This window comes from Muscardinus avellanarius (assembly GCF_963383645.1).
Source record: "Muscardinus avellanarius genome assembly, chromosome: 12".
Classification (NCBI taxonomy): Eukaryota; Metazoa; Chordata; class Mammalia; order Rodentia; family Gliridae; genus Muscardinus; species Muscardinus avellanarius.
The window spans coordinates 105,138,017-105,162,534 of NC_137798.1; the positions used below are offsets into that span (position 1 = coordinate 105,138,017).

The window sequence follows — 24,518 nt, forward strand, 5'->3', positions numbered from 1 at the left end:
GCCACTTGTCACTAGGCTTGGTCTACACTGACAGCTGCTTCTGAGTCATTAGGAAAGCCCCTCTGGACTTGGGAGGCTGAGACGGGAGGATCGCGCAGGTTCAAAGCCAGCCACACTGGCGTAAGAGACCCTGTTTCTTTTTTTTTTTTTTTTTTGGTGGTACTGGGGTTCCTGGAAGCCCTTCTTCCTCCGGGCTACGCTCCCAGACCTATTTTATATTTTTGAAACAGGGTCTCTTACGCCAGCGCGGCTGGCTTCGAACCTGCACGATCCTCCTGTCTCCGCCTCCCAAGCGTGCGGATTACAAGCGTGCGCCACCACGCCCGGCAAGAGACCCTGTTTCAAAAAATATATATATAAAACAGGTCTGGGAGTGTAGCCCGGAGGTAGAAGGGCTTCCAGGAACCCCAGTACCACCAAAAAAAAAAAAAAAAAAAAAAAAAAGAATAAAAATTAGGGCTGGGGGTGTAACTTGGAGGTAGAATGCTCCTGGGTTCCATCCCAAGGATTGCAAAAAATGAAAAGAAAAGTCCCTCTGGGCAGCACTGTGTGGCGAGGTAGGAGAGAGGGTTTCTGTTTGCTGAGTGAGGGTGAGAAAAGGAGGCCGGGGACTCACTGGCGCCTGGTCCTGGACCTCTACTTGCAGAGCCGCTTCTTGGGGTCCCTTTTCTTTTTTCTTTCTTTTTTTTTTTTTTTTTGCGGGTTTGGGGATGGAACTAGGGACATTTGACTTCCAAGCTACACCCCTGCCCTAATTTTTATTCTTTATTTTGAAACCGGGTCTCAGTTGCAGAGGGCCTCACTAAATAGCTGAGGCTGTCCATGAATGGCGATCCTCGGGTCTCAGCCTCCCCAGTGCTGGGATTACAAGCGTGCGCCACCATGTCCAGCTTGGTTTTTTTTTTTTTTTTTGGTGGTACTGGGGTTCCTGGAAGCCCTTCTACCTCCGGGCTACACTCCCAGACCTATTTTTTATACTTTTTTATTTGGAAACAGGGTCTCCTTAGCCAGCGCGTGCGGCTGGCTTTGAACCTGCATGATCCTCCTGTCTCCGCCTCCCAAGCCCAGGGATTACAAGCGTGCGCCACCACGCCCGGCATTATTCTTTATTTTGAAACAGGGTCTCATTGAGTTGCAAAGAGCCTCACTAAGTAGCTGAGGCTGTTGTCAAACAGCGATCCTCCTGTCTCAGCCTCCCGAATGCTGGGATTATAAGTGTGTGCCACCACACGTGGCAATGTAATATTTTAGCTTTCATTTTTTTATTTTTTGCGGGTCTGGGGATGGGACCCAGGGGCATTCGACCTCTGAGCTATACCCCCTGCCCTATTTTTTATTCTTTTTTTTGAAACAGGGTCTCATAAGTTATAGAGGGCCTAAGCAGCTGAGACTGTCTGTGAACCAAGATCTTCTGGTCTCAGCTTGGCTCATTTTTTAGCTTTTAAAAAACACACTTCTTTCTGGGTGGGGTGGCACATGCCTATAATCCCAGTATTTGGAAGGCTGAGACAGGAGAGCCGCAGGTTGGAAGGCACCAGCATATCCATTTTTTTTTTTTTTTTTGGTGATACTGGGGGTGGAACCCAGAGGCTTTCTACCTCCAGGCTATACTCCCAGACCCTTTTTTTTTTTAATATTTTATTTGGAAACAGGGTCTAAGTTGCTGAGAGCCTCACTAAGTAGCTGAGGCTGGCTTCGAACATGTGCGATCCTCCTGTCCCAGCCTTCTAAGTGCGGGGATTACAAGTGTGCGCCACCACGCCCCGCATCAGCACATCAAATTTAGTGAGACTACTTCAAAATGTCAAAAGGGCTGGGGGTGAAATGCCCCTGGAGAAAGAATATTATTTATTTATTTATTATTATATTTATTTATTTTTAGTAGTACTAGGGATGGAACCCAGGGTCCTTCTACCTCTAGGATACACCCCCCACCTTTTTTTTTTCAGGTCTGGGGATGGAACCCGGGGGCATTCTACCTCTGAGCTACACCCCCTGCCCTATTTTTTATTCTTTATTTTGAAACAGGGTCACACTAAGTTGCGGAGGGCCTCACTAAGTAGCTGACGCTGTCCAGGAAACACGATCCTCTGGTCTCAGCCTCCCAAATGCTGGGATGTGCCACCACGCCTGGCTACCCCCGACTTATTTTATATTTTATTTGGAAACAGGATCTAAGTAGCTGAAGCTGCCTTCAAACTTGCATGATCCTCTGGTGTCAGCCCCCAAGTACTGGGATTATAAGCGTGAGCCACCATGCCTGGCAGAATACTTTTTGAGGTTTTCCTGGTTATAAAGTCTGCACAGGTAAGTCCTTATTTGGTGAATGAAAGATAAAAGTTTCGATAAGCTTAAGTAAGTATATTAATAGCCAAATGTAAAAAAGTTTAAAATGGCATAAGTAAAAAAGTATTTAAGCTGGGCATGGTACCACAAAAAATATATTTAAGATCGCAATATATCTGGTCCTGTGGAATACAAGATGTTGGGACCAGGTAACTTTTTTTTCCTTGTGGGTACTGCGGTACTGAGGATGGAATCCCCGGGCATTCTACCTCCAAGTCACACCACCAGCCCTATTTTTATTCTTTATTTTGAAACAGTGTCTCACTGCCTGCTGAGGCTGTCCTCAAACCTCCATCCTCCTGTCACGGCCTCCCGAATGCTGCGATACAAGTGTGTACCACCGCGCCTGCCGGGATCAGAGAACTCTTTACTGGCTTTTCATACCTTTGGCATGCAAGCAGTAGCAGCGTTTTCCCTCCCTCCCTCCCTCCCTCTCTCCTTTTTCTTTTTTTGCAGTACTGGGGATGAAACCCTGGGGCATTCTACCTCCGAACTACACCCTCTACCTTATTTTTGATTCTTTATTTTGAAACAGGGTCTCACTACGTTGCAGAAAGCTTCACTAAGTAGCAGAGGCTGTTCGTGAACCGTGATCCTCTGGTCAGCCTTCTGAATGTTGGGATTACAAGTGTGCTACCACGCCCGGCTTTTATCCTTTATTTTGAAACAGGGTCTCACTGAGTTGCAAACAGTCTAAGTAGCTGAGGCTGGCCACTTACCGAGATTCTCAGGTCTCAGCCTCCTGAATGCTGGGATTACAAGCATGTGCCACTATGTCGGTCTTCTACGAGATCTTAAACATTAGTTATAAATACAGAAAATATTCTCATAAAAATGTGACCATAGATAGGTATAAAGTAAAAACATGAAAGAGACTTTTCAACAGAAAGAGAACTCGTTTACTGCTCTGAGGTGCTCGGGAATGGTGTGCAGCGGGCACAGCTGGCTGGTAAAATGATCCGGGAGGACCTGGGAGTGGTGCGCGAGTGGAGGGCTGCAGCTGATCGTACCCAGGAGCCTGCCGGGCTCAGGGCGGGGCCGGCCACAGAGCTCCGTCTCCACCTGCCGGGCTCAGGGGGGGGCGGGTCACAGAGCCCGGTGCCCCGTCTCCACCTGCCGGGCTCGGGGTGGGGGGGCAGGTCACAGAGCCCGGTGCCCCGTCTCCAGCAGCATGCTCTCCAGGTGCAGTCTGCTGTCGTTGTCCACGTAGGGCTGGTGCAGCCACAGCGACAGGTAGGTCAGGGCGAGGTCGCGGCTGGCCGTGTGAGCCAGCTCTGCGCCCACCGTGCGCTTCAGGAGCAGCTCCTCCCGGTACATGTCAGACAGCCGGCGGGAAACCTGGTCTGAAACAGAGGCCGGTTGCCCGTCAGAGCCCTGGTTAATGCCAGAACCAAGAGCAGCACTGGGGCCAGGGGGCCCGGGCCGTGCCTCACCCCAGTCGCCAGAGCGCTGCTCAACGCTGGAAAGAGGCCTGAAATCCAAAGGAACGGGCTTTCTGCGCAGCTCCCGGGGCCCGCGAGGCTATGGCCAGAAGAGCGGCCTCGGCTGACAAGATGTCAATGACCACGTTACACCCTGGGATTCTGCCCTTTTCTCCCTTTAAAAAACCAAGTCTCAAATGAAGATCAAATACCCTAGTTTTTCTTTGGAATTAATAAAGCTATAAGTAACTTTTTTTTTCTTTTTCTTTTTGGGTAGAACTGGGGATTGAACCTGGTAACATTCTACCTCTGAGCTATACCCCTAGCCCTATTTTATTTTTTATGTTAAAAGAGGGTCTTGCAGCCAGGCATGGTGGTGCATGCTTGTAATCCCAGTACTTTGGGAGGCTGAGACAGGAGGATCACAGATTGAAGGCCAGCCTCAGCTACTTAGTGAGGCCCTCTGCAACTCAGTGAGACCCTGTTTCAAAATAAAGAATAAAAAATAGGCCTAGTTCTTTATTTTATTTTTTTTGTGGGTCTGAGGATGGAACCCAGGGGCACTTGACCTCTGAGCTACACCCCCTGCCCTATATTTTATTCTTTATTTTGAAACCAGGTCTCACTGAGTTGCAAAGGGCCTCACTAAGTAGCTGAGGCTGTCCGCAAACCGCGATCCTCTGGTCTCAGCATCCCACATGCTGGGATTACAAGCTTACGCCACCACGCCTGGCTGGGCCTAGTTCTGGAAAAAAAAAAAAACAAAAAGGAAACAGGATCTTGCTAAGTTGTTGAGGGTGTTGATAAATTGCTGAACTGGCTTTGAACCTGAGATCTTCCTACCTCAGCCTCTCAAGTATTGGAATTATAGGTGTGCACCACTGGGCCCAGCTAAGAGTAATCCTTTAAGAGGTACCTTAAAAATCTTTTTTTTTTTTTCTCAGTACTGGGGATAGAACCCAGGGGGGCATTCTACCTCTGAGCTACAACCCCTACCTGCCCTATTTTTTTTTTTTTTTTTGTGGGTCTGGGGATGGAACCCAGGAGCATTCAACCTCCCAGCTACACCCCTGCCCTATTTTTTATTCTTTATTTTGAAACCAGGTCTCACTGAGTTGCAGAGGGTTTCACTACGTAGCTGAGGCTGTCCGCAAACTGCGATCCTCCAGTCTCAGCCTCCTGAATGTTGGGATTACAAGCGTGCGCCACCACGCCAGGGTCCCCTGCCCTATTTTTTTTTTTTTTGGCAGGTCTGAGGATGGAACTCAGGGGCATTCAACCTCCAAGTTACACACTCTGCTCTATTTTTTATTCTTTAATTTGAAACAGGGTGTCACTAAGTAGCTGAGGCTGTCTGTGAACCGTGATCCTCCCGTCTTAGCCTCCCGAGTACTGGAATTACAAGCGTGCATCACCACGCCTGGCTACCTTAAAGATGTTAAGTAATGAATTTCTTCTTTCTTTCTTTCTTTCTTTCTTTCTTCCTTCCTTCCTTTCTTTTTGTGGTACTGGGGTTCCTGGAAACCCTTCTACCTCGGGCTACACTCCCAAACCTATTTTATATTTTTATTTGGAAACAGGGTCTCTTAAGCTAGCAAGGCTGGCTTCGAACCTGTGTGATCCTCCTGTCTCCGCCTCCCAAGCGCGGGGATTACAAGTGAGTGCCACCACGCCCGGCTCATTTTTCTTTCCTTTTTTTTTTTTTTTTTTTTTGGTGGTACTGGGGTTCCTGGAAACCCTTCTACCTCCGGAATATACTCCCAGACCTATTTTTATATTTTTATTTGGAAAAAGGGTCTGTTAAGCCAGTGAAGCTGGCTTTGAACCTGCGCGATCCTCCTTTCTCTGCCTCCCAAGCGTGGGGATTACAAGTGTGCGCCACCACATCTGGCTCTTTATTTTTTATTTATTTATTTATTTTTGTGGTACTGGGGGTGGAACTCAGAGGCTTTCTATGTCTGGGCTATACTCCAGACCTATTTTTATACTATATTTGGAAACAGGGTCTCACTAAGTTGCTGAGAGCCTCACTAAGTAGCTGAGGCTGGCTTCAAATCTGCGCGATCCTCCTGTCTCAGCCTCCCAAGTGCGGGGATTACAAGCGTGTGCCACCATGCCCAGCTTTATTTTTTATTTTGAAACAGGATCTCGCTAAATTGCAGAGTCTGGCCTCAAACCTATGATCCTCCTGTCTCAGCCTTGCAAGTACTGGGATTACAGGCATGTGCCATCACATACACAGCTCCATTTATTTGTTTGTTTGTTTGTTTGTTTGTTTATTCATTTTGGTGGTACTGGGGTGGAACCCAGAGGCTTTCTACCTCCGGGCTACACTCCCAGACCTATTTATATTTTATTTGGAAACAGGGTCTCACTAAGTAGCTGAGGCCGGTTTTGAACCTGCGCGATCCTCCTGTCTCAGCCTCCCAAGAGCGGGGATTACAAGCGTGCACTACCATGCCCGGCCTAGCTCCATTTATTTTTAAGCTAAAAGAAATCCAAATGAAACACTTTCTTCCTTAGTTCGCGTGAGCTAGGGGTTTCTGCATCTGCTCTCTCTACTGGGTTTCAAGGACCACACAGTGCAGCGGCTCCATGGTATCTGTTACGTCTGCTGATTAGTCAGGGTTGAGAGGAAATGTCCGTTCCGGGATGTCCCGTCTCTGCCTACATGACACTAAATGCTCCCCTAACCCACATCGTCCTGAAACCAGCTCCGAAAGACACTTACAGAAATGCGTCGTCGGCCAGGTGTGGAACAGCAGAGGCCGTTTGCTCTCCTCTCCGTGATGGTAACTTTCTAACTCACAGACTCCCTTGGTAGTGGAAGACAGCTTTTCCATCTTCACCTGAATTTTGGTCTGAAAAGATATTAATTTGGAATATGAGAATATTATTTGAAATATCCAGTCTCGCAGGGCGTGGTGGCGCACACTTGTAATCCCCGCGCTTGGGAGGCAGAGACAGGAGGATCACGCAGGTTCGAAGCCAGCTGGGCTGGCTTAAGAGACCCTGTTTCCAAATTAGAGAAGTATAAAAATAGGTCTGGGAGTGTAGTCGGGAGGTAGAAGGGCTTCCAGGAACCCCAGTACCACCAAAAAAAAAAAAAATATATATATATATATATATCCAGTCTCAAGTTTAGTAACTCTAAGATTAATCTGGATTGCTTCAGGAGTAAGCCCTGACTTTCCTGTCTCATAGAAGAGAGACCTGGCTGAGTCCTATGTCCCTAAGACTTCCAACTGGCCCCAGGGGTTCAACGCCCAAGGCTGAAGGAGGAGGCCCAGGGCTGGCTCTTGAGGCCTTCTGTTTTTGTGGCTGAGGACTGAACTCAGGGGCCTTTTACCTCCAAGTTAGACCCCCAGCTCTATTAATTCTTATTATTTATTCATTTTTAATTATTATGATTTTGTGGTGCTGGGGATTGAACCCAGAGCCATGCTAGTTCTGAGCCACACCTCAGCCCCATTTTATTTTTTATTTGGAAACAGGGTCTTGCTAAGTTCCTGAGGCTGGCCCTGCCCTGTGATGCTCTGTCTCAGCCTCCCGTGTGCTGGACAACAGGTGGCGGCTCCTGGTGCTTCCGTGGGGTGAAGGAGAGGAGGCAAGGCATCATGGGAGCCCTGCTCGTGCCTTCTCTCCTTTCCCTCTTTGGTAATAGAAACAGAACCTGGCAGGGGAGCGGGATTCTACCCCTGAGCTACACCCCAGCTCCGTTTTATTTTTATTTAATCAATTACTTTTTTGTGTGTGGTGCTGGGGATTGAACCCAGGGGCATCTCACCTCAGAGCTACACACCCAGCCCTATTTTATTTTTTATTTGGAAACAGCATCTCGCTAGGTTGTTGAGAGCCTCCCTACGTTGAGGAGGTTGGCTGTGAACCTGCGATCCTCCTGTCTCCACCTTCCACATACTGGGATTACAAGCGTGCGCCACCACTTCCGGCTGGCACAAGCCTTTCAACACGCAGTCCTGCGCTCTCTCCTCTGCATCCTGTAGCAGCTCCTGGCCTCTAAGACAAACGTACAAAGGTCAGAAGAGCAAGGAAGTTCTGGAGGCCTGACCTTGTGCTAGAGGGTCCAGGGTCCAATCTGCAACTCGAACGTCAACAGGGACAATCACAGACATGCGTGCTGCCCCGAGCCAGTGGCCTGTGAGCAGCCCACACCTACGCTGCGGCCTCGGTAGCATCTCCATGGCTAACACACCGCACTGCACAAAGTAAGTCCAGCTTAGGGAAAGGGCATCAATTCTCCAAGGCCAAATTTATTAAAGACTCTCCAAAGCCAAGTCTTGGGAGCATGGAGCTTGCGGGATGGGAAGAAGAGGAGACCGCGGGAGGCGCTGGGAAGGAGAGGGCTGGACCGTACTGAGTACCACCAATGGCTAAGCTACGCCCAGTAGGTCCGTCGGGCGCAGTGACAGCGACGGGGTGGCCGCACAGCGAGGTCTTACCAAGCCATCCAGGGTGGCCTGCAGCTCCTCACACAGAGTCTCGAGGTCCTTATCATACTCCAGATGTGTCTGTTCTTCATCTCCATCGGAAGCTGGGCCGCTGCTACCTAATTCTATCTTGTCTTTACTCCTGGACAAAAGAGAAAATAATGGGTACACACTACACTCAGTAAGCGCGCCTCATCTTATCATTAATCCTAGAAAACTCACTCGCTGGCTTAGCTGGCATAATGGTGCAAAACCTGTAATTTCAGCACTTAGGAGGCTGAGACAGGAGGATCGCAATGGCAGGTTCCTGGTCAGCCTCAGCAACTTAGGGAGGTGCTGTTTCAAAATAAAAATTAAAAAGAGCGGAGGGAGCCAGGCGTGGTGGCGCCCGCTTGTGATCCCAGTTCTTGGGAGGACGAGACAGAAGGATCACAGGTTTGTGGCCAGCCTCAGCTACTTAGTGAGGCCCTCTGCAACTTAGTGAGACCCTGTTTCAAAATAAAGAATAAAAAATAGGGCTGGGAGTGTCGCTCAGAGGTAGAACCCCCCCTGCGTTCCACCCCCAGTACTGCAAAAAAAAAAAGAAAAAAAGAAAATAGGGGTGTGGGTCTAGCTTAGAGGTAGAATGCCCCTGGGTTCAATCCCCAGTACTGCAAAAACAAATAAATAAATAAATAAATAAATAAATAAATAATTTGCACAATTTTTTTTTACACTGGGGATTGAACCTATTTCAAGGTATTTTACTTAAAATACTCAGAGATATTTTGCCTCTGAGCTATACCTCCAGCTTTTTTTTTATTTTTAATTTTTGTGGTACTGGAGATTAAACCCAGAGCCATTCTACCTCTGGGATACATTGAGCCCCAATTTATCTTTTATTTTTGAAACAGGGTCTCCATAAGTTGTGGAGGGCCTCACTATGTTGCTGAGGCTGGCCGAGAACCTGGAATCCTCCTGTCTCAGCCTCCCAAGTACTGGGATTACAATTGTGTGTCACCATGCCTGGATAAATTGATTCATCATGATAACTTCTGACCCTAAAAGACTCCCATGACTGTCTGATCATGAAGAGTGGGACTCAGAACACGCGGCCCTAGCTGTACTCACAGCAAGCTGATTTTCAGGTTGGCAATGCTGCTTGCAGTGGTAAAACCCGCATCACTGAGGGCTTCCCATTTCAGGATTAAATTATGCCAGTCGGCCGCATTATCCTTAATTTTTCTTGCACTGACAGATAAGACAGGCTTTCTGGGTGTTGCAGGTCCAAGAGTCGTTGCTGGGAGGGAGAAAGCGGCAGTTATTATGGGACACATGATCATGGCTGGAGGGTGCATGTTCTTTTAACTTTGAACAGTCCAACAACTGGAAACACCACATTAACCGGACAAATAAATGTCACAGAAACTAAGAGGGTTGGATAAGCATGAAAGTTCCTGTAATAAGACAAAACAATAAACGTTTAAGACTCACCAAATATAGCTGAATCCTTCCCAGCTGAATGGCCCCAGAGTTTTGACTTCAACCACTGTTTTTTTTCTTCCCCTACCTTCTTTTTTTTTTTTTTTTTTTTTTTTTTAGTACTGGAGATTGAATCCAAGGATGCTCTATCACTGGGCTACATCCCCAGTCCTTTTTTATATTTATTTATTTATTTAGCAGTACTGAGGATAGAACCCAGGGGCATTCTACCTCCGAGCTACACCCCAGCCCTATTTTTTAGTCTTTATTTGGAAACAGGGTCTCACTGAGATGCAGAGGCCTAAGTAGCTGAGGCTGGCCGCGAATCATGATCTTCCTGGCTCAGCCTCCCGAATGCTGGGATTACAAGGATTACAAGTGTGTACTGCCACACCTGGCTTTTTTAATTTGAAATAAAGTCTCGCTAAATTGCTGAGGCTGGACTCAAACTTGTGAGCTTCATACTGCAGCCTCCCCAGGTCTGGGATAACAGGTGTATAGCACTAGGCCTGGCTACTCTGTTCATTTTCAATGGCTGGAAATAAGGTACCAGAACCATGCAGGAATCACCATTCTAAAAATCATTTAGCCCTGACTCCTTAGTACTCTGTCTTTCCTCAGGTACCTCGATACCTTCAGTTTACCCGAGCCTTGTGGCTCATGTGAGCTCATCATTCCAGGATCCCAAGGGGGGACACGAGAGGTGGTGGTGATGTCATCTTGCATGTCTGTCTCAGCCTCCCAAGTCCTGGCATTACAGGCATGTGCCACTGTGCCTGGCTCTCAACACTTTTTTTTTTTTTTTGCAGTACTAGAAGTTGAACCAGGGACATTCTACTTTCTACCTCTGAGCTACAGCTACAGCTACAGCCCTATTTTTTTTTTTTTCTGCAGTACTGGGGATGGAGCCCAGGGGCACTGTACCTCGGAGCTACACCCCCAGCTCCTTTTTTATTCTTTATTTTGACTCAGTGTCTCACTGAGTTGCAAAGGGTCTCACTAAGTAGCTGAAGCTGGCTTCGAACCTGCAATCCTCCGGTCTCAGCCTCACAAATGCTGGGATTACAAGTGTGCGCCACCATGCCTGGCTCTCAACACTTATTTATTTATTTATTTATTTATTTATTTATTTATTTATTTTGGTGGTACTGGGGGTAGAACCCAGAGGCTTTCTACCTCCGGGCTATACTCTCAGACCTATTTTATATTTTATTTGGAAACAGGGTTTCACTAAGTTGCTGAGAGCCTAAGTAGCTGAGGCTGGCTTCAAACCTGTGCTATCCTCCTGTCTCAGCCTCCCAAGCGTGGGGATTACAAGCGTGCGCCACCACGCCCAGCTTCAACATTCATATTATTAATACTCATCTGCAGTCCCTGCTCTCCAGGTACAGTGAACTATAGACAGCTTTTGAAAGGGCGTTTGCACGTGTGGTTCTCTGCTGAAAAGCTCCTTCCTTCCTCAAGCTAGTGAGAGTAGACAACATATGTCCAGCTGTGAGTGGTAGGCACATAGATAGCATCATTTACTACCTGAGACCCCATGGGCCTCTACCACCCCAGCCCCCTGGCCCTTCTCCCACCTGCTCCCTGCGCCTCGCCACCAGCTCCATCCTGCTCTGACCTTGCCTTGGAATCTTCTTGTCCTGTGTCCTCACTCACCTGGTATCCTGTGGGCTCTGCTTTTGAATGTATTGACTTTTCATTCACTCTCTTGTGTTTTGTCTGGAGGGTACTGGGGATGGAACCCAGGGGCATTCCACCTCTGAGTTGCATCCCCAGCCTTTTTTTTTTTTTTTTTTTTCCGGTACTGGGGATGGAACCCAGGGGCATTTTTACCTCCGAGCTACATCCCTAGCCCTATTTTTTATTCTTTATTTTGAAACAGGGTCTCACTAAGTTGCGGGATGGCTCACGAAGTAGCTGAGGCTGGCCTCGAACACGGATCCTCCTGTCTCAATCTTCCAAGTACTGGGATTACAAGCATGCGCCACCACGCCTGGCTTCCTCAGCTCTTTTAAAATTAATTTATTTTTTTGGTGGTACTGGGGATGGAAGCCTTCTACCTCTGAGATATACTCCCAGACCTATTTTTTTTTTATATTTTATTTGGAAACAGGGTCTCACTTAGTTGCAGAAGGCCTCATAGCTAGCTGAGGCTGGTGCGAACCTGCGATCCTTCGCGTCTCGGCCTCCCAAGTACTGGGGTGACAAGCGTGCGCCACCAGGCCCGAGCATGTCAACGTAATTCATCTCGCCCCAGCCAAGGCTCCCCCACTCCGAGGTGGGCTGTTACTTCACATGATCACTGTGAGGCCCCAATGAGACGATCCACACTACCCGGCGCACAGCGAGCACCGCTGGCAGTGTTACAAGCCGGACACCGCGCTGCTAACTCCGCTCCAGGGTTGGGCAGGCGAGGTGACGTTCCGTCCCTCCGCTAACGCTAACTCACAAAGCGACATCTGCAACCTGAGCGTCCGATAGGCCAGCGCTCCTCTGCGTACACCACCCCGTGCGGCTGTCACTGCACACGTGAAAAGGCAGGCTGGGCAAAACTGGCGTCCGGGCCGGCCGCGGAGCCCGCGCGGGCCGGGGGCGACGCCCCATCTACTCCCGGACGCCCCCGCGCCTGGCCCGGCCCGCCCCGCGGGGCAGCCAACCCCGCGCCGCCGGCCCGCGCGCACCTGCCATCCCGCCGCAGGTATCCCCGGAAGGAGGCGCGGCCCCGCCCACCGCCGGAAGTCACGTCACATCCGCCGGCCCTGGCGGCGCTCCGGCCCGCCCCCGTCGCCCTGGGAACGGGCTCCCGGCAGCCCCCGCGGCCGGAGTCCCTCCCCGCCTCCCGGCCCGGCGGGGCCGACGCGTCCGGAGGGGCCGCCGCGGAGGTGAGTCCGGCGCCGCCGCGGGCCCGCGCCCTCCCTCGGCCTCGCCCGCCCTGCGCGGCGCCCCGCTCGTCCCACCGCCCCGCCCGCGGGCAGGCCTCGGCCCCTCTGGGGTGTCCGGTGTCGTCGAGTGAATGAGCAGCTCCCCTGCCCGGTCTGGTTACGTGGCCCCGCGGGCAGAATGGGGGCCCGGGTCAGGTCACAGAGCCGCTGGAGGAGAGCCGTCACCTCGAGACTCCATTTCGTCGTCAGTAACGTGGAGCTCGGAGTTGAGCCTCGGGTGCTGGGAGGATTAAATGGGTCGCGCAGGCAAAGTTAGCACCGCGCCCGCGCAGGCGTCTCGATCTGGGAAGGGCTGTCGGCATCCCGCCACGCGCGCTGCGCTCTCGCTCTCCTCCGGACCCTTGTGTGTCTTCTGACTTCTCCTGCTCTCGTGTCTCTCCCCCGCTCTTTGTTCTTCCTCTCTTTCCCACGGAGAATGGGAATTGTTGTTGTTGTTGTGTTGATTTTCTTCCCTGTCGGCAGAATGCGGGGCGTCAGCCCGGGTGCACTCCTGTCTCCTTTACTGGAGTGATGAGTTGCACTCGTGGTTGACTGCCTCCTGGCAGACAGGGTCTTAGAATCTTTAAGAAAGGGAGTTCTGAGAAATCCTGGAGCCCAGGTTCCAGGCCTGGGCAGAATGTATGAAGGAATACTGAGTCTGGCCAGCAGTGAGTCCTGCTCTCTCAGCTGTAAGACTTTTTGAACTTTACTACACTGGCTACAATCGTGTTGACACACCTCTGACCTTGCTTGTTTCGGAGCATGGCTTCCATCCCTCCTTTGTTCATTCGGGAGGTAGTTATTCGGGAGCCAGTGTGCGTCAGGTCTTGAGGATTCTGTGGTTTATCCTACAGACCCAGCCCTCTAATATGGCCTCTGAGCTTTCAAACCTGAGAACCTAGTGCTAGTTTAGTAGACGCTCCCCTTAAGTTTTCAGGACTAGCTTGGAAACCATGATGGAGTAAGGATTGATTTCCTCTGCAGGAATTGTCTACCAAGTAGCTTTGGACAGGGTTACTTTGTAGCCACATTGTTTTTTCTTCTTACCGGATTTGTCTCTTGTTTTTTGTTTTTCTTAGAGAAGCTACACTTGATGTTTGAGGAGGTTCTCATTTTGTATTAACCTCTATGTAATTGCAACGATATGGCTACTGTAACTTAATGGGAAAAGGAAGGAAACAGACGTCAGGTGGAGCAATTGATTGAACATGGAAAGACAAGGAACAGGCCAGGGAGCCTGTACACACAGTGATAACAAGCTTGGGCACCAAGCGCGGAGAGATTTCTGGGTATGGAGACGCACAGGGAGCTCGGTGGCTGTGAGTTGCTGAGGTAGAAGTGAGCAGTTAAACTGGGCGTGGTGACGCACACTTGTAATCCCAGTACTTGGGAGGCCGAAGCAGGAGGATTGCAGGTTTACAGCCAGCCCCAGCTACTTGGCCCTCCGCAACTTAGTGAGACCCTTTTTCAAAATAAAGAAAAATAGAGCGGGGGTAGCTTGGAGGTAGAATGCCCCTGGGTTCCATCCCCAGTACTGCCCCCCCCCCCAAAAAAAAAAAAGAGTTCCAATGAATTTTGCCTCTATTGTATTTGGGGGAATCTGGCAGTGTTTCTTTTTATATATAATATGCTTTTCTTGGTGCATTGTAGTCTCACCCCATAATGGAAGTCGTGCTGACAGTGACGTCGTGCACACGGCACTCGGTGCCCTCCCACCTCCCCGTCTCCCCCCTTCCCAGATTGACGTTGTATATTCACAAAGGGACACGTAGTCAGTGGTAGGAATTCCACTAATGACCCTCACTGCCCCTTCCGCAGACCACCTCCCTGGCTCCACTGAGGCTTCTCCTCCATTATCTGGAGTCCCTTTTATATCCTAATGACTTAGTAGCTTGGAACAGTGTTTTGAAAGAAAGAGTAATTCAGCACATGAGTATTGATTGTACCATACTACTGAGTGTTTGGTTTTTGGGACTGGGGATTGAGCCCACGGGCATTCTACCTTTGACCTATATAACCCAGCCCTATTTGTTTATTAGGATTGGGATTGAATCCAGGGGTATTCTACCTCTGGACACAGGGTCTAGTTGCTGAAAGCCTCGCTTAATTGCTGAGGCTGGCTTCGAACCGGTGATCCTCCTGTCTCCACCTCCCAAGTACTGGAGTTACGGGCTCCCAAATACTGAGATTATGGGCATGTGCTACCACACACGGCTTAGATTTTTTTTTATTTTTATGGTACTGGGGATGGAACCCTTCTAACTCCGGGCTACATTCCCAGACCTATTTTTTTAAATGTATTTTTTATTTGGAAACAGGGTCTCTTAAGCCAGTGAGGCTGAGTTTGAACCTGTGCGATCCTCCTGTCTCTGCCTCCTAAGCACGGGGATTACAAGCATGCACCACCATGCCCGGCACGGCTTAGTTTTTATTTTGAATTAAGAGTTTTACCAGCCGGGGGTGGTGGCACACGCTTGTAATCCCAGCATTCGGGAGGCTGAAACTGGAAGATCGCGGTTCACGGACAGTCTCAGCTACTTAGTGAGGCCCTCCACAACCTAGTGAGACCCTGTTTCAAATTAAAGAATGAAAAAACTAGGGCAGGGGGTGTAGCTCGGAAATCAAATCCCCCGAGTTCCATCCCTAGACCCCCCCCCCCAAAAAAAAAAAGTCACATTAAATTGCTCAGGGTTTTGTTAAATTGCTGAAGCTAGCCTAGCCTGGACCTGTGATCCTCTTGTCTTGGCCTCCCAAGTACTGGGATTGTAGGTATACTCCACCACATTCAACTTCTGGTGTGCTTTGGAAACACTGCGAGGCCCAGAAAGGCATAGGCAGAGACGAGCAAGAATCCATAGAAGGGGCTGATGACTCTTTTCTGGTGCATGAGGAAGTGATGGTGTTTTGAGGCAGCTGCCCTCAGCGTTCTGAGAAAGCAGGGGGTACCGAGTGTCAGGGCTTCTCAGTACTATGAGGCTTCCTGGTGAGGACTGTCCTTTAGGGCATAGGTGAGGGAATGGGGAAGGGACTTGGCAAAGTCGTACAGGCCTTGGTGTGCTGGGGTGTGGGGTGGGAAGCATGGCCTGAGTGGTTAGACTCTCCTGAGGCGTTAGCCTTGAACTGGCTGGCCAGCAGGGATGGGAGCAGGGAAGTGACAGTTTCACCTGAAAGAAAATTTGCCATTTCAACCCATGTGCATTCTGCCTTAGAATTTAACATTTAAAAGAATTAATAGTGCTATACTCAAAGTCCGGGGTCTCAGGGGGAGAGAGACCGCCAACACACAATAATGCAAAGGCAGGAAGGGGGGTCACTGGGGAGCCGGCTCGAGCTGGGCCCCAGTCCTCCAACGCACTGGAGTCCTGACAAGCACCCCGCGTCTTTGTTCCAAGGCAGTTTTATACATTTCAGTCATTCCTGTGGGCTGTGATTTACATTTCAGTCACTCGGGCTGTGATTTACAAAGGAGTTATCTTTAAACCAAAAGGAATCTTTGCTGCTGTTATCACGAGCAACTGGACAGGATACTTGGTGCCTCCCGTTTGGTTCGTGCTTCCTGAGGTTGGTTGGGAGTTTTTCATCTTGACCCAGGTGCCAAAACTGACACTTAACTGTTAGTCGTATTCCTGGGAAACTGAAACTTGGGCCTAGCGTTTGCTGTATGCATGAAGCCTGTCATGGCTGCCTGTCATGGCTGCCTGTCATGGCTGCCTGTCATGGCTGCCTGTCATGGCTGCCTGTCATGGCTGCCTGTCATGGCTGCGCTCTGGTGCTACAATAGGTGCTGTTGCTGAATTTTAAACTGTGCAATGGGGTTACTAATTAGAGATTTCCAAGAGACCCCTTAAGCCGTTAGTGTTACCAAAGCCCCCTGGCTATCCAGGCATGGCGCGGCTGTGATTCAAATGCCACAGTAGTACTGGCTTCAGTTTGAAGACTCTCCATGAGGGTGGCAGTTGGGTGTCGTCCTGGCGGAGGGCTGCTGCCCCACCCACCCTCCCGTGTGTGTTACATGGAAGGGGCTACAGGGGAGGGAGCATCCTGACTTGAAAGTCATAGATAGACCATTTCCAAATAAGAAATAAAATGGGGCTAGGGGTAAAACTTGGGGGAGAAAGCCTCTGGGTTGAGTCCCCAGTACCAAAATATAAAGTTAAAAATTGGATTGAAAATATTTGCATTCAGACCTGAAGTTAACATTTTATTTATTCATTCTACAAATCTTTTTTGTTTTTGTTTTGTACTGGGAATTGAACTCAGGGGCCTTCTTCCTAAGCTATGCTCCCAGCCTTATTTTACTTTTTTTTAAAAAAATATATGACTGATATTTTATTTATTTATTAATTAATTTATTTATTTTTGGTGGTACTGGAGTTCCTGGAAGCCCTTATACCTCTGGGCTACACTCCCAGACCTATTTTTATACTTTTTTTGGTTTGGAAACAGGGTCTCTTAAGCCAGCACGGCTGGCTTCGAACCTGCGCGATCCTCCTGTCTCCACCTCCCAAGTGCGGATTACAAGCGTGTGCCACCACGCCCGGCTTCTTTTTTTTTTTATTATTTACTTATGTATTTACTTATTTTGTGGTACTGGGGATTAAGCCCAGAAACAGTCTACTGCTGAGCTATGCCACCAGCTCTTTTTAATTTATTTTATTTGTACTACTGGGGATTGAACCCACAGGCATCCTACCTCCAATTTATACCCTCAGCCTGATATTATTACTTTTATTTAAATTTTTTTATATTTTTTTATTTGGAAACAGGGTCTCTTAAGCCAGCGAGGCTGGCTTCGAACCTGCGCAATCTTCCTGTCTCCGCCTTCCAAGGGTGGGGATTATTACTTATTTGGAAACCAGGTCTTGCTAAATTGCTGAGGCTGGCTTCGAACCTGTGATCTTCTTTGCAGTACTGGGGATGGAACCCAGGGGCATTCTACCTCAGAGCTACACCCCCTGCCCTATTTTTTATTCTTTATTTTGAAACAGGGTCTCACTGAGTTGCAGAGGGCCTCACTAAGTAGCCGAGACTGTCCACAAACCACGCTGTTCCTGTCTTAGCTTCCCAAATGCTGAGATTACAAGCGTGAGCCACCATGCCCTGCTGGAGCGCTTTATGATCCAAGGTTTCGGGAGTGTGGAGTAAGCTCTCTTAGCCAAGGCTCTCTGGCTCAGAAGAAGCTATACGTTTAAGCTGGGTGTAGTGTTGCACGTGACTTCCATACCAGCTACTTGGGAGGCTGAGACAGGAGGATCTCAAATTTGAGGTCAGCCTGGGCAGCTTGGACCCTGTCTTAAAAAAAAAAAAAAGGATGAGGGGTCTCTCTAGGGATGCAGCTGTGTGGTAGAGTGCCTTTAGCATGTAGGAGGCCCTGGGTTCAACCCCCACTACTGCCAAAAGATAGTTTTAAAAAGTTGTAATTTAGCCAGGTGTGGTGGCGGATGTCTGTAATCCCATTGCTTGGGAGACTGAGCCAGGAGGATGGCACAGGTTCAAAGCCAGCCTCAGCTACTTAGTGAGGCTCTCAGCAATTTAGCGAGACCCTGTTTCCAAATAAAGTATAAAATAGGTCTGGGAGTGTAGCCCTGAGGTAGAAAAGCCCCTGGGTTCCACCCTCAGTACTACCAAAAAAAAAAAAAAAAAAATGCAATTTAGCCAGGCATGGTGGCGCATGCTTGTAATCCCAGCATTTGGGAGGTTGAGACCAGAGGATTGTGGTTCAAGGACAACCTCAGCTACTTAGTGAGAACCAGTTTCAAAATAATAAGAAAGGGCTGGGATGTAGTTCAGAGGTAAAATGCCCCTGGGTTTCATCGCCAGTAGCTAGAGTGTAGCTGGAGGTACAATGCCACTGGGTTCCAACCCCAGTACCCCCCCCCCCACAAAATTGCAATTTATGACCTGGTCAGGACCAGTGCTCACAGTTATTTCTGTGGCACTAGGCATTTATTTACAACTATGCAACCATGGGTAAATTTCTGAGCCTTATTATTTTTTTTTAATTTTTTGGTGGTACTGGGGTTCCTGGAAGCCCTTCTGCCTCCGGGCTACACTCCCAGACCTCTTTTTACATTTTTATTTGGAAACAGGGTCTCCTAAGCCAGCGCGCGGCTGGCTTCGAACCTGCGCGATCCTCCTGTCTCTGCCTCCCAAGCGCGGGGATGACAAGCGTGCGCCACCACGCCTGGCTTATTCCAGAGGTTTAGCTTCTGCTAGAGGAAGGTATACTAAGTTCTTAAAAATCGCAGAGAGAATCGCGCAGGTTCGAAGCCAGCCTCAGCTACTTAGTGAGGCTCTCAGCAACTTAGTGAGACCCTGTTTCCAAATAAAATATAAAATAGGTCTGGGAGTATAGCCTGGAGGTAGAAAGCCTCTGGGTTCCACCCCCAGTACCACCACCAAAAAAAAAAAAAGAAGAAGAAGAAGAAAAAATCGCAGAGAAACGTGGTTATTTTTAGTGTTTGCTTACGATTGGGAAGATTGTCTCCCACGGGCTCTTCCCTGCCTACTTCACCGTGTTGGCTGTGGTGGCTAAGTGAGCTAGGGATCTGCAGTGCCTGGGAAACCAACTACTGTGCCTCGCGGCCATTTGCTAGGCGCGGGCTGCTGAGCGGGGTGGGTGTGGCTCTGCTCCTGGGATGCGCTTGCGAGCAGCAGGAGTCTCGTGGAAAAAGCAGTGCAGGGCAGGTGGAGAGCGCACCACGGGGCTGGCTCCTCAGGGTGGCTGGTAAGGCCTTGTGAAGGCGGGACGTCTGGGAGAGACCCACTTGTGGAAGCCTTTTTTTTTTCTTTATTTTGAAATGGTCTCACTGAGCTGCAGAGGGCCTCACTAAGTAGCCCAGGCTGTCTGCAAACCGTGATCCTTCTGTCTCAGCCTCCCAAGTACTGGAATTACAGCGTGCAGGTCTGGGGATGGAACCCAGGGGCAATTGACCTCCAAGCTACACCCCCTGCCCTAATTTTTATTCTTTTATTTTGAAACCTGGTCTCACTGAGTTGCAGAGGGCCTCACTAAGTAGCTGAGGCTGTCCGCGAACCGTGATCCTCCGGTGAGACCCTTTTTTACTAACAGCTGAATGGTACCTGGAGAAAGAGCAATCCAGGTGGACTCAGCCAGTGCCAGAGCCCTGGGGGAAGGACCTGGGTAAATTTGATCAGAAGAGATCAAAGGGCTGAGCGCAGAGTAGGTCAGTCAGCTAGAAAAGAAGAACCCACAGCTCAGGAGACCCCAAATCCAGCATCCCGAGAAGTTTCTACTAGAGGCGTTTGAAGAGCCCAGGAAGCCACAGAAGCTAAAGAGGTCAAAAATGCTCCAGGTCTAGCCAGGCGCTGTGCCTGCGCCCAGCAGCACCTGAGTTCCCTCAGGCTGCGATGGTGGGTCGGCCAGGGCTGGGACTTGGGGCTGATGGCCTAGGTTCATGTGTTGGCAGTTTGGTCTTGGCTGAGTGCTGTGACCCTCCGGCCCTGGGAGGCAAGGGCCCTCAGGTGAGGGGTGAAGCGGGCACCTGTGCTGAAGAGGGCACCGGTCCTGGGTCCTCACCTGCTCATTGACACAGGTGGCTTCTCGTGTCTGTTCTGCTAGTGCAGAGCGACCTTTCCTTTCTCCCCTGTGCTGTTCGACCTGGTGGCCTTCACAGTTAGGATGTTTTCAGTGAAGCCTTCTCCACATTCATATTTTATTTGTTTGGTCTGGTGGGGATTGAACCCGGGGCATTCTACCTCTAAGCTACACCCCAGCCTGATTTTATTTTTATTTATTTGGAAATAGTGTCTTGCTGAGTTGCTGAGATTAGCCTTGAACCCTGCGATCTTCCTGTCCCCACCTTCTAAGTCCTGGGATTACAGGCTTGTGCCACCATGCTGCCTGCACTCGTTCTAATCCACACACATCTCTCCATTTCTCAGACTGTGTGCTAGCCCCTGATTGTGTGTGAGTTTGTCTCTTGTTGCTATTTCATCTGCCTCCCTGGCAGTGTCAGGAAGCTGCTTACTACAGTAGTGGTAAATACTTTCGGCTCCTCCATAGTACTTACGACCACAGCAATGATGGGGGCCGGTACGTGTTGAAGTCCTGCCTTCCTGGGGTCCTGAAGTACGCTCTGAACTGAAATGCTCAAAAGTGATTTTTGTTTGGTAGTACTGGGAATGGAACCCAGGGGCCTTCTACTGCCGAACTATACCCCTAGACCTATTTTTTATCCTTTATTTTGAAACAGGGTCTCACTAAGTTGCAGAGGGCCTCATTAAGTAGCTAAGGCTGACTTTGAACCTGCAGTCCTCCTGTCTCGATGTCCCAAGTACTGGGATTACAAGCGTGCACCACTGCATCTGGTTTACTTTCTTATGTTATTTTGAAACAGAGTCCAACTAAATCGGAGCGGTCCTCACTAAGTTGCTGAGGCTGGTAGTAAACCTACAACGCTACTGTCTCATTCTCCCAGTACTGAGATTACAAGTGCCACCACACCCGCTCAAAAGTAATCTTACCAAGCCGGGCGTGGTGGACAGCTCGTAATCCCCACACTTGGGAGGCAGAAACAGGAGGCCGCTGGTTTAAGAGACCCTGTTTCCAAATAAAAAATATAAAATGGGTCTGGGAGTGTAGCCCGGAGGTAGAAGGGCTTCCAGGAACCCCAGTACCACCAAAAAAAAAAAAAAGTAATCCTACTAGCCAGGCATGCTGGCATACTCTTGTAATCCCAGCATTCTGGAGGCTGAGACTGGAGAATTGCGGTTCGAGGAGACCCTGTTTCAAAAATAAAAAAGACTAAATAGGGAAGGGGTGTAGCTCTGAGGTAGAATGCCCCTGGGTTCCATCCCCAGGACCGAAAAAAAAAAAAAAAAAGAGTGATCTTACTAGCGCCTTGTTTACTTTTAAGTGTGTGTCTGTGGTGCTGGGTGTTTAGCCGGGCACTCTGCTGCTGAACCACATCCCAGCTATTCTGTTTTCTGAAGCAGGGTCTCACTGAGTAGCTGAGGCTGGACTTGAGCCACGATCCTCCTGTCTCAGCCTACTAAGTACTGGGATTACAAGTGTGTGTCGCCACACTCGGCTTATTTTCTATTCTTTATTTTGAAACAGAGTCTCGCTGAATTGCAAAGGGCCTCGCTAAGTAGCTGAGGCTGTCACCACAATCCTCCTGTCTCAGCCTCCCAAATGCTGGGATTACAAAGTGTGCGCCACCAGGCCTGGCTTATTCTTTATTTTTTAATTTTTTAATGTATATATATTTTTATTGGTGCATTGTAGTCAAACATCACAATGGAATACAAGACTTGTGAGGGTATACCAGCAAACATCATCCAGTTAGCCCTTACCCCCTCCCCATCCCATTTTCTCCCCCTCCCTCAATCCCATGATTGATTTGATGATTACCTTTGATTCATTTGTTTACGTATATTATGCGTTTTAAAGAGATTCCATCGTCCCCCATCCCATCCCCTCTGATTGGTCACCTTAATTGCTCTTCCATGGGGTGCTTTCTTCAACTAGATCTCCTCCCATTACCCATTTCTTCCTAGTTTTTGTATATTAGGGAAAGCATCTGATTTTCTATTTTCTGTGATGTTTCTCTATGTATGCCGCGTTGCAAGTTCCGATCCCGCTCCTGAAGGCCCTGGTGCTGGCCTGGCCACCCAGCAGACTCTGATCCCGGCATTGCTGGCTCAAGTACCGGCCTTGCCTCATGGCAGGCCCCAATCCCGGCCTCGCTGGCCCCAACTCCTGCCTCACCCCTCGGCAGGCTCCGATCCTGGCCTCAAAGGCCCCAGCACTGGCCTTGCCTCACAGGAGGCTCCAGTCCCGACCTCACTGGTCCCAGCACCGGCCTAACCTACCTCAGCAGGCTCCGATCCCGGCCTCGGAGACCCCAGCACCGGCCTTGCCTCACGGCAGGCTCCAATCCCAGTCTATTCTTTATTTTTGAAACAGGTCTTATTGAGTTGCCAAGGGCCCTCACTAAGAAGCTTAGGCTGTCATGAACTGTGATCCTCCTGTCTTCGCCTCCCAAATTCTGGGATTATAAGCATGCACCACCACGCCTGGCTCCTTGAAAGAGATTTAATACCTTGTTCTTAGCCCCCCAGGTCTCCCTGGATGACATCCAGCATTTCTCTGGATCTGAAGATCATTGGAGGAAACCTTGGCCATGGCATCGGCATCAGAGCCTGTGACATTCCGAGAGTTCTGCCCTCTGTACTATCTGCTCAACGCCATTCCCACGAAGATCCAGAAGGGCTTCCGCTCCCTCGTGGTCTACCTCACGGCCCTGGACACCAACGGGGACTACATCGCGGTGGGCAGCAGCATTGGCATGCTCTATCTCTACTGCCGGCACCTCAACCAGATGAGGAAGTACAACTTCGAGGTGAGGCTTGCTTTCCTTTTGCCGCGGTCTGCGGGAGCCTGCGTTTTGGGAGGGAGTGATTTGCTGGACTCTGGCCCCTACCTTGGGACAGTACTAAAACCTCTAAAACTCAGTAGGGCAGGACTAAAACGCTCTAAAACCCAGTAGGGCAGGACTAACACGCTGATGTTTTAGCTTTCTCCCTAGGCCCCCAAATCTCTCATCACTTTAAAAGGATGTTTCAGCCGGGCGTGGTGACCCGCCTCTAACCCGAATACTCAGGAGGAGGCAGGGACCGGAGGGTCGCGGTTCACTGACGGCCGCAGCTACTCAGTGAGGCCTGCTTCAAAACAGAGGATAACAGCCGGGCGTGGTGGCGCGCGCGCTTGTCATCCCAGCGTTCAGGAGGCTGAGACTGGAGGATCGCGGTTCGCGGACAGCCTCAGCTACTCAGTGAGGCCCTGTTTCAAAATAAAGAATAACAAATAGGGCAGGGGGTGTAGCTCGTAAGTCAAATGCCCCTGGGTTCCATCCCCAGGCCCTCAATAAATAAAAAAAAATAAAAACAGGGCCGGAGGAATAGCTCAGAGGTAGAATGTCCCTGGATTCGATCCCCAGTACCACACACACATACAAAAAAGAATGCTGTGGTATTTAACAGTTTTTAGCATAGGTATTTGTTCTTGTTTTGTTTCTCTAGTGCCTCCATCAATTGACTTGGCTGATCGCTATTTATTCTTCTGGAATTTTGGTACCCAGGGCATTCTGCCTCTCAGCTACACCCCCAGCCTTTTTTATCTTTTTTTGATCTAGGGTCTTCAGGCTGCTGAGCCTTGCTACATTGCTAAGGCTGTCCTCAGACCTGTGATCACCCTGTCTGTCTCCCAAGCCCTAGGACTGAGTCTGTGCCACCACTTCTGTTACGGGCCCACCGTGTAGACGGAGTAACAAGACGAGTATAACTCAGAGTGCTGCGTTCCTGATGAGACAGGCTCACCAACCTGGCAAGGCTGTTTCAAAAAATAAATAAATAAATAAATAAATAAATAAATAAGGCCGGGCCCGCGTGGTGGCGCACGCTTATAGGCCCCGCCCTTGGGAGGCTGAGACAGGAGGATCGCGAAGGTTCAAAGCCAGCCTCAGCCACTTAGGCTCTCAGCAACTTAGTGAGACCCTGTTTCCAAATAAAATAGAAAATCGGTCTGGGAGTATAGCTCAGAGGTAGGAAGCCTCTGGGTTTCATCCCCAGTACCGCCAAAAACAAACAAACAAACAAACAAATAAAAAAGTAAATAAAATAGGGCTGGGGTGTCACTTCCAGATAGAATGCTCCTTGGTTCAATCCTCAGTGCCACAAAAACTACCCATTTAAAAAATTCAGCCACCAGCCTGGCGCAGTGTGGCACATGCCTGTAATCCCAGTGCTTGGGAGACCGAGACAGGAGGATTGTATGTTTGAGACCAGCCTCAGCAATTATTGAGACCTTGTTTCAAATTAGAAAATTAAAAGTCTGGGAGCAGGGCGTGGTGGCGCAGCGTTTGGGAGGCTGAGACTGGAGGATCGCGGTTTGT

General features: G+C 49.5%; 2 protein-coding genes across 2 annotated transcripts in view; one reads left to right on the forward strand and one right to left on the reverse strand.

Moving 5' to 3' along the window:
* Window positions 1-3,486: 3,486 nt before the first annotated feature.
* On the reverse strand, window positions 3,487-12,799 carry CINP (cyclin dependent kinase 2 interacting protein; the record flags this gene model as incomplete). Its single annotated transcript, XM_080707233.1, has 6 exons — window positions 3,487-3,689; window positions 6,499-6,628; window positions 8,228-8,357; window positions 9,326-9,494; window positions 12,209-12,666; window positions 12,762-12,799. The coding sequence occupies 6 exons, from the start codon at window positions 12,797-12,799 to the stop codon at window positions 3,487-3,489; spliced, it is 1,128 nt and encodes a 375-aa protein (XP_080563359.1).
* Window positions 12,800-22,748: 9,949 nt separating this feature from the next.
* TECPR2 (tectonin beta-propeller repeat containing 2) overlaps window positions 22,749-24,518 on the forward strand; it is a gene marked incomplete at both ends in the record, with an annotated part of 84,131 nt that continues 82,361 nt past the window's right edge. Inside the window, one exon of the mRNA XM_080707234.1 lies at window positions 22,749-22,967. Within this exon, the coding sequence (XP_080563360.1) occupies window positions 22,749-22,967 (219 nt within the window). The remainder of the gene's footprint in view (window positions 22,968-24,518) is intronic.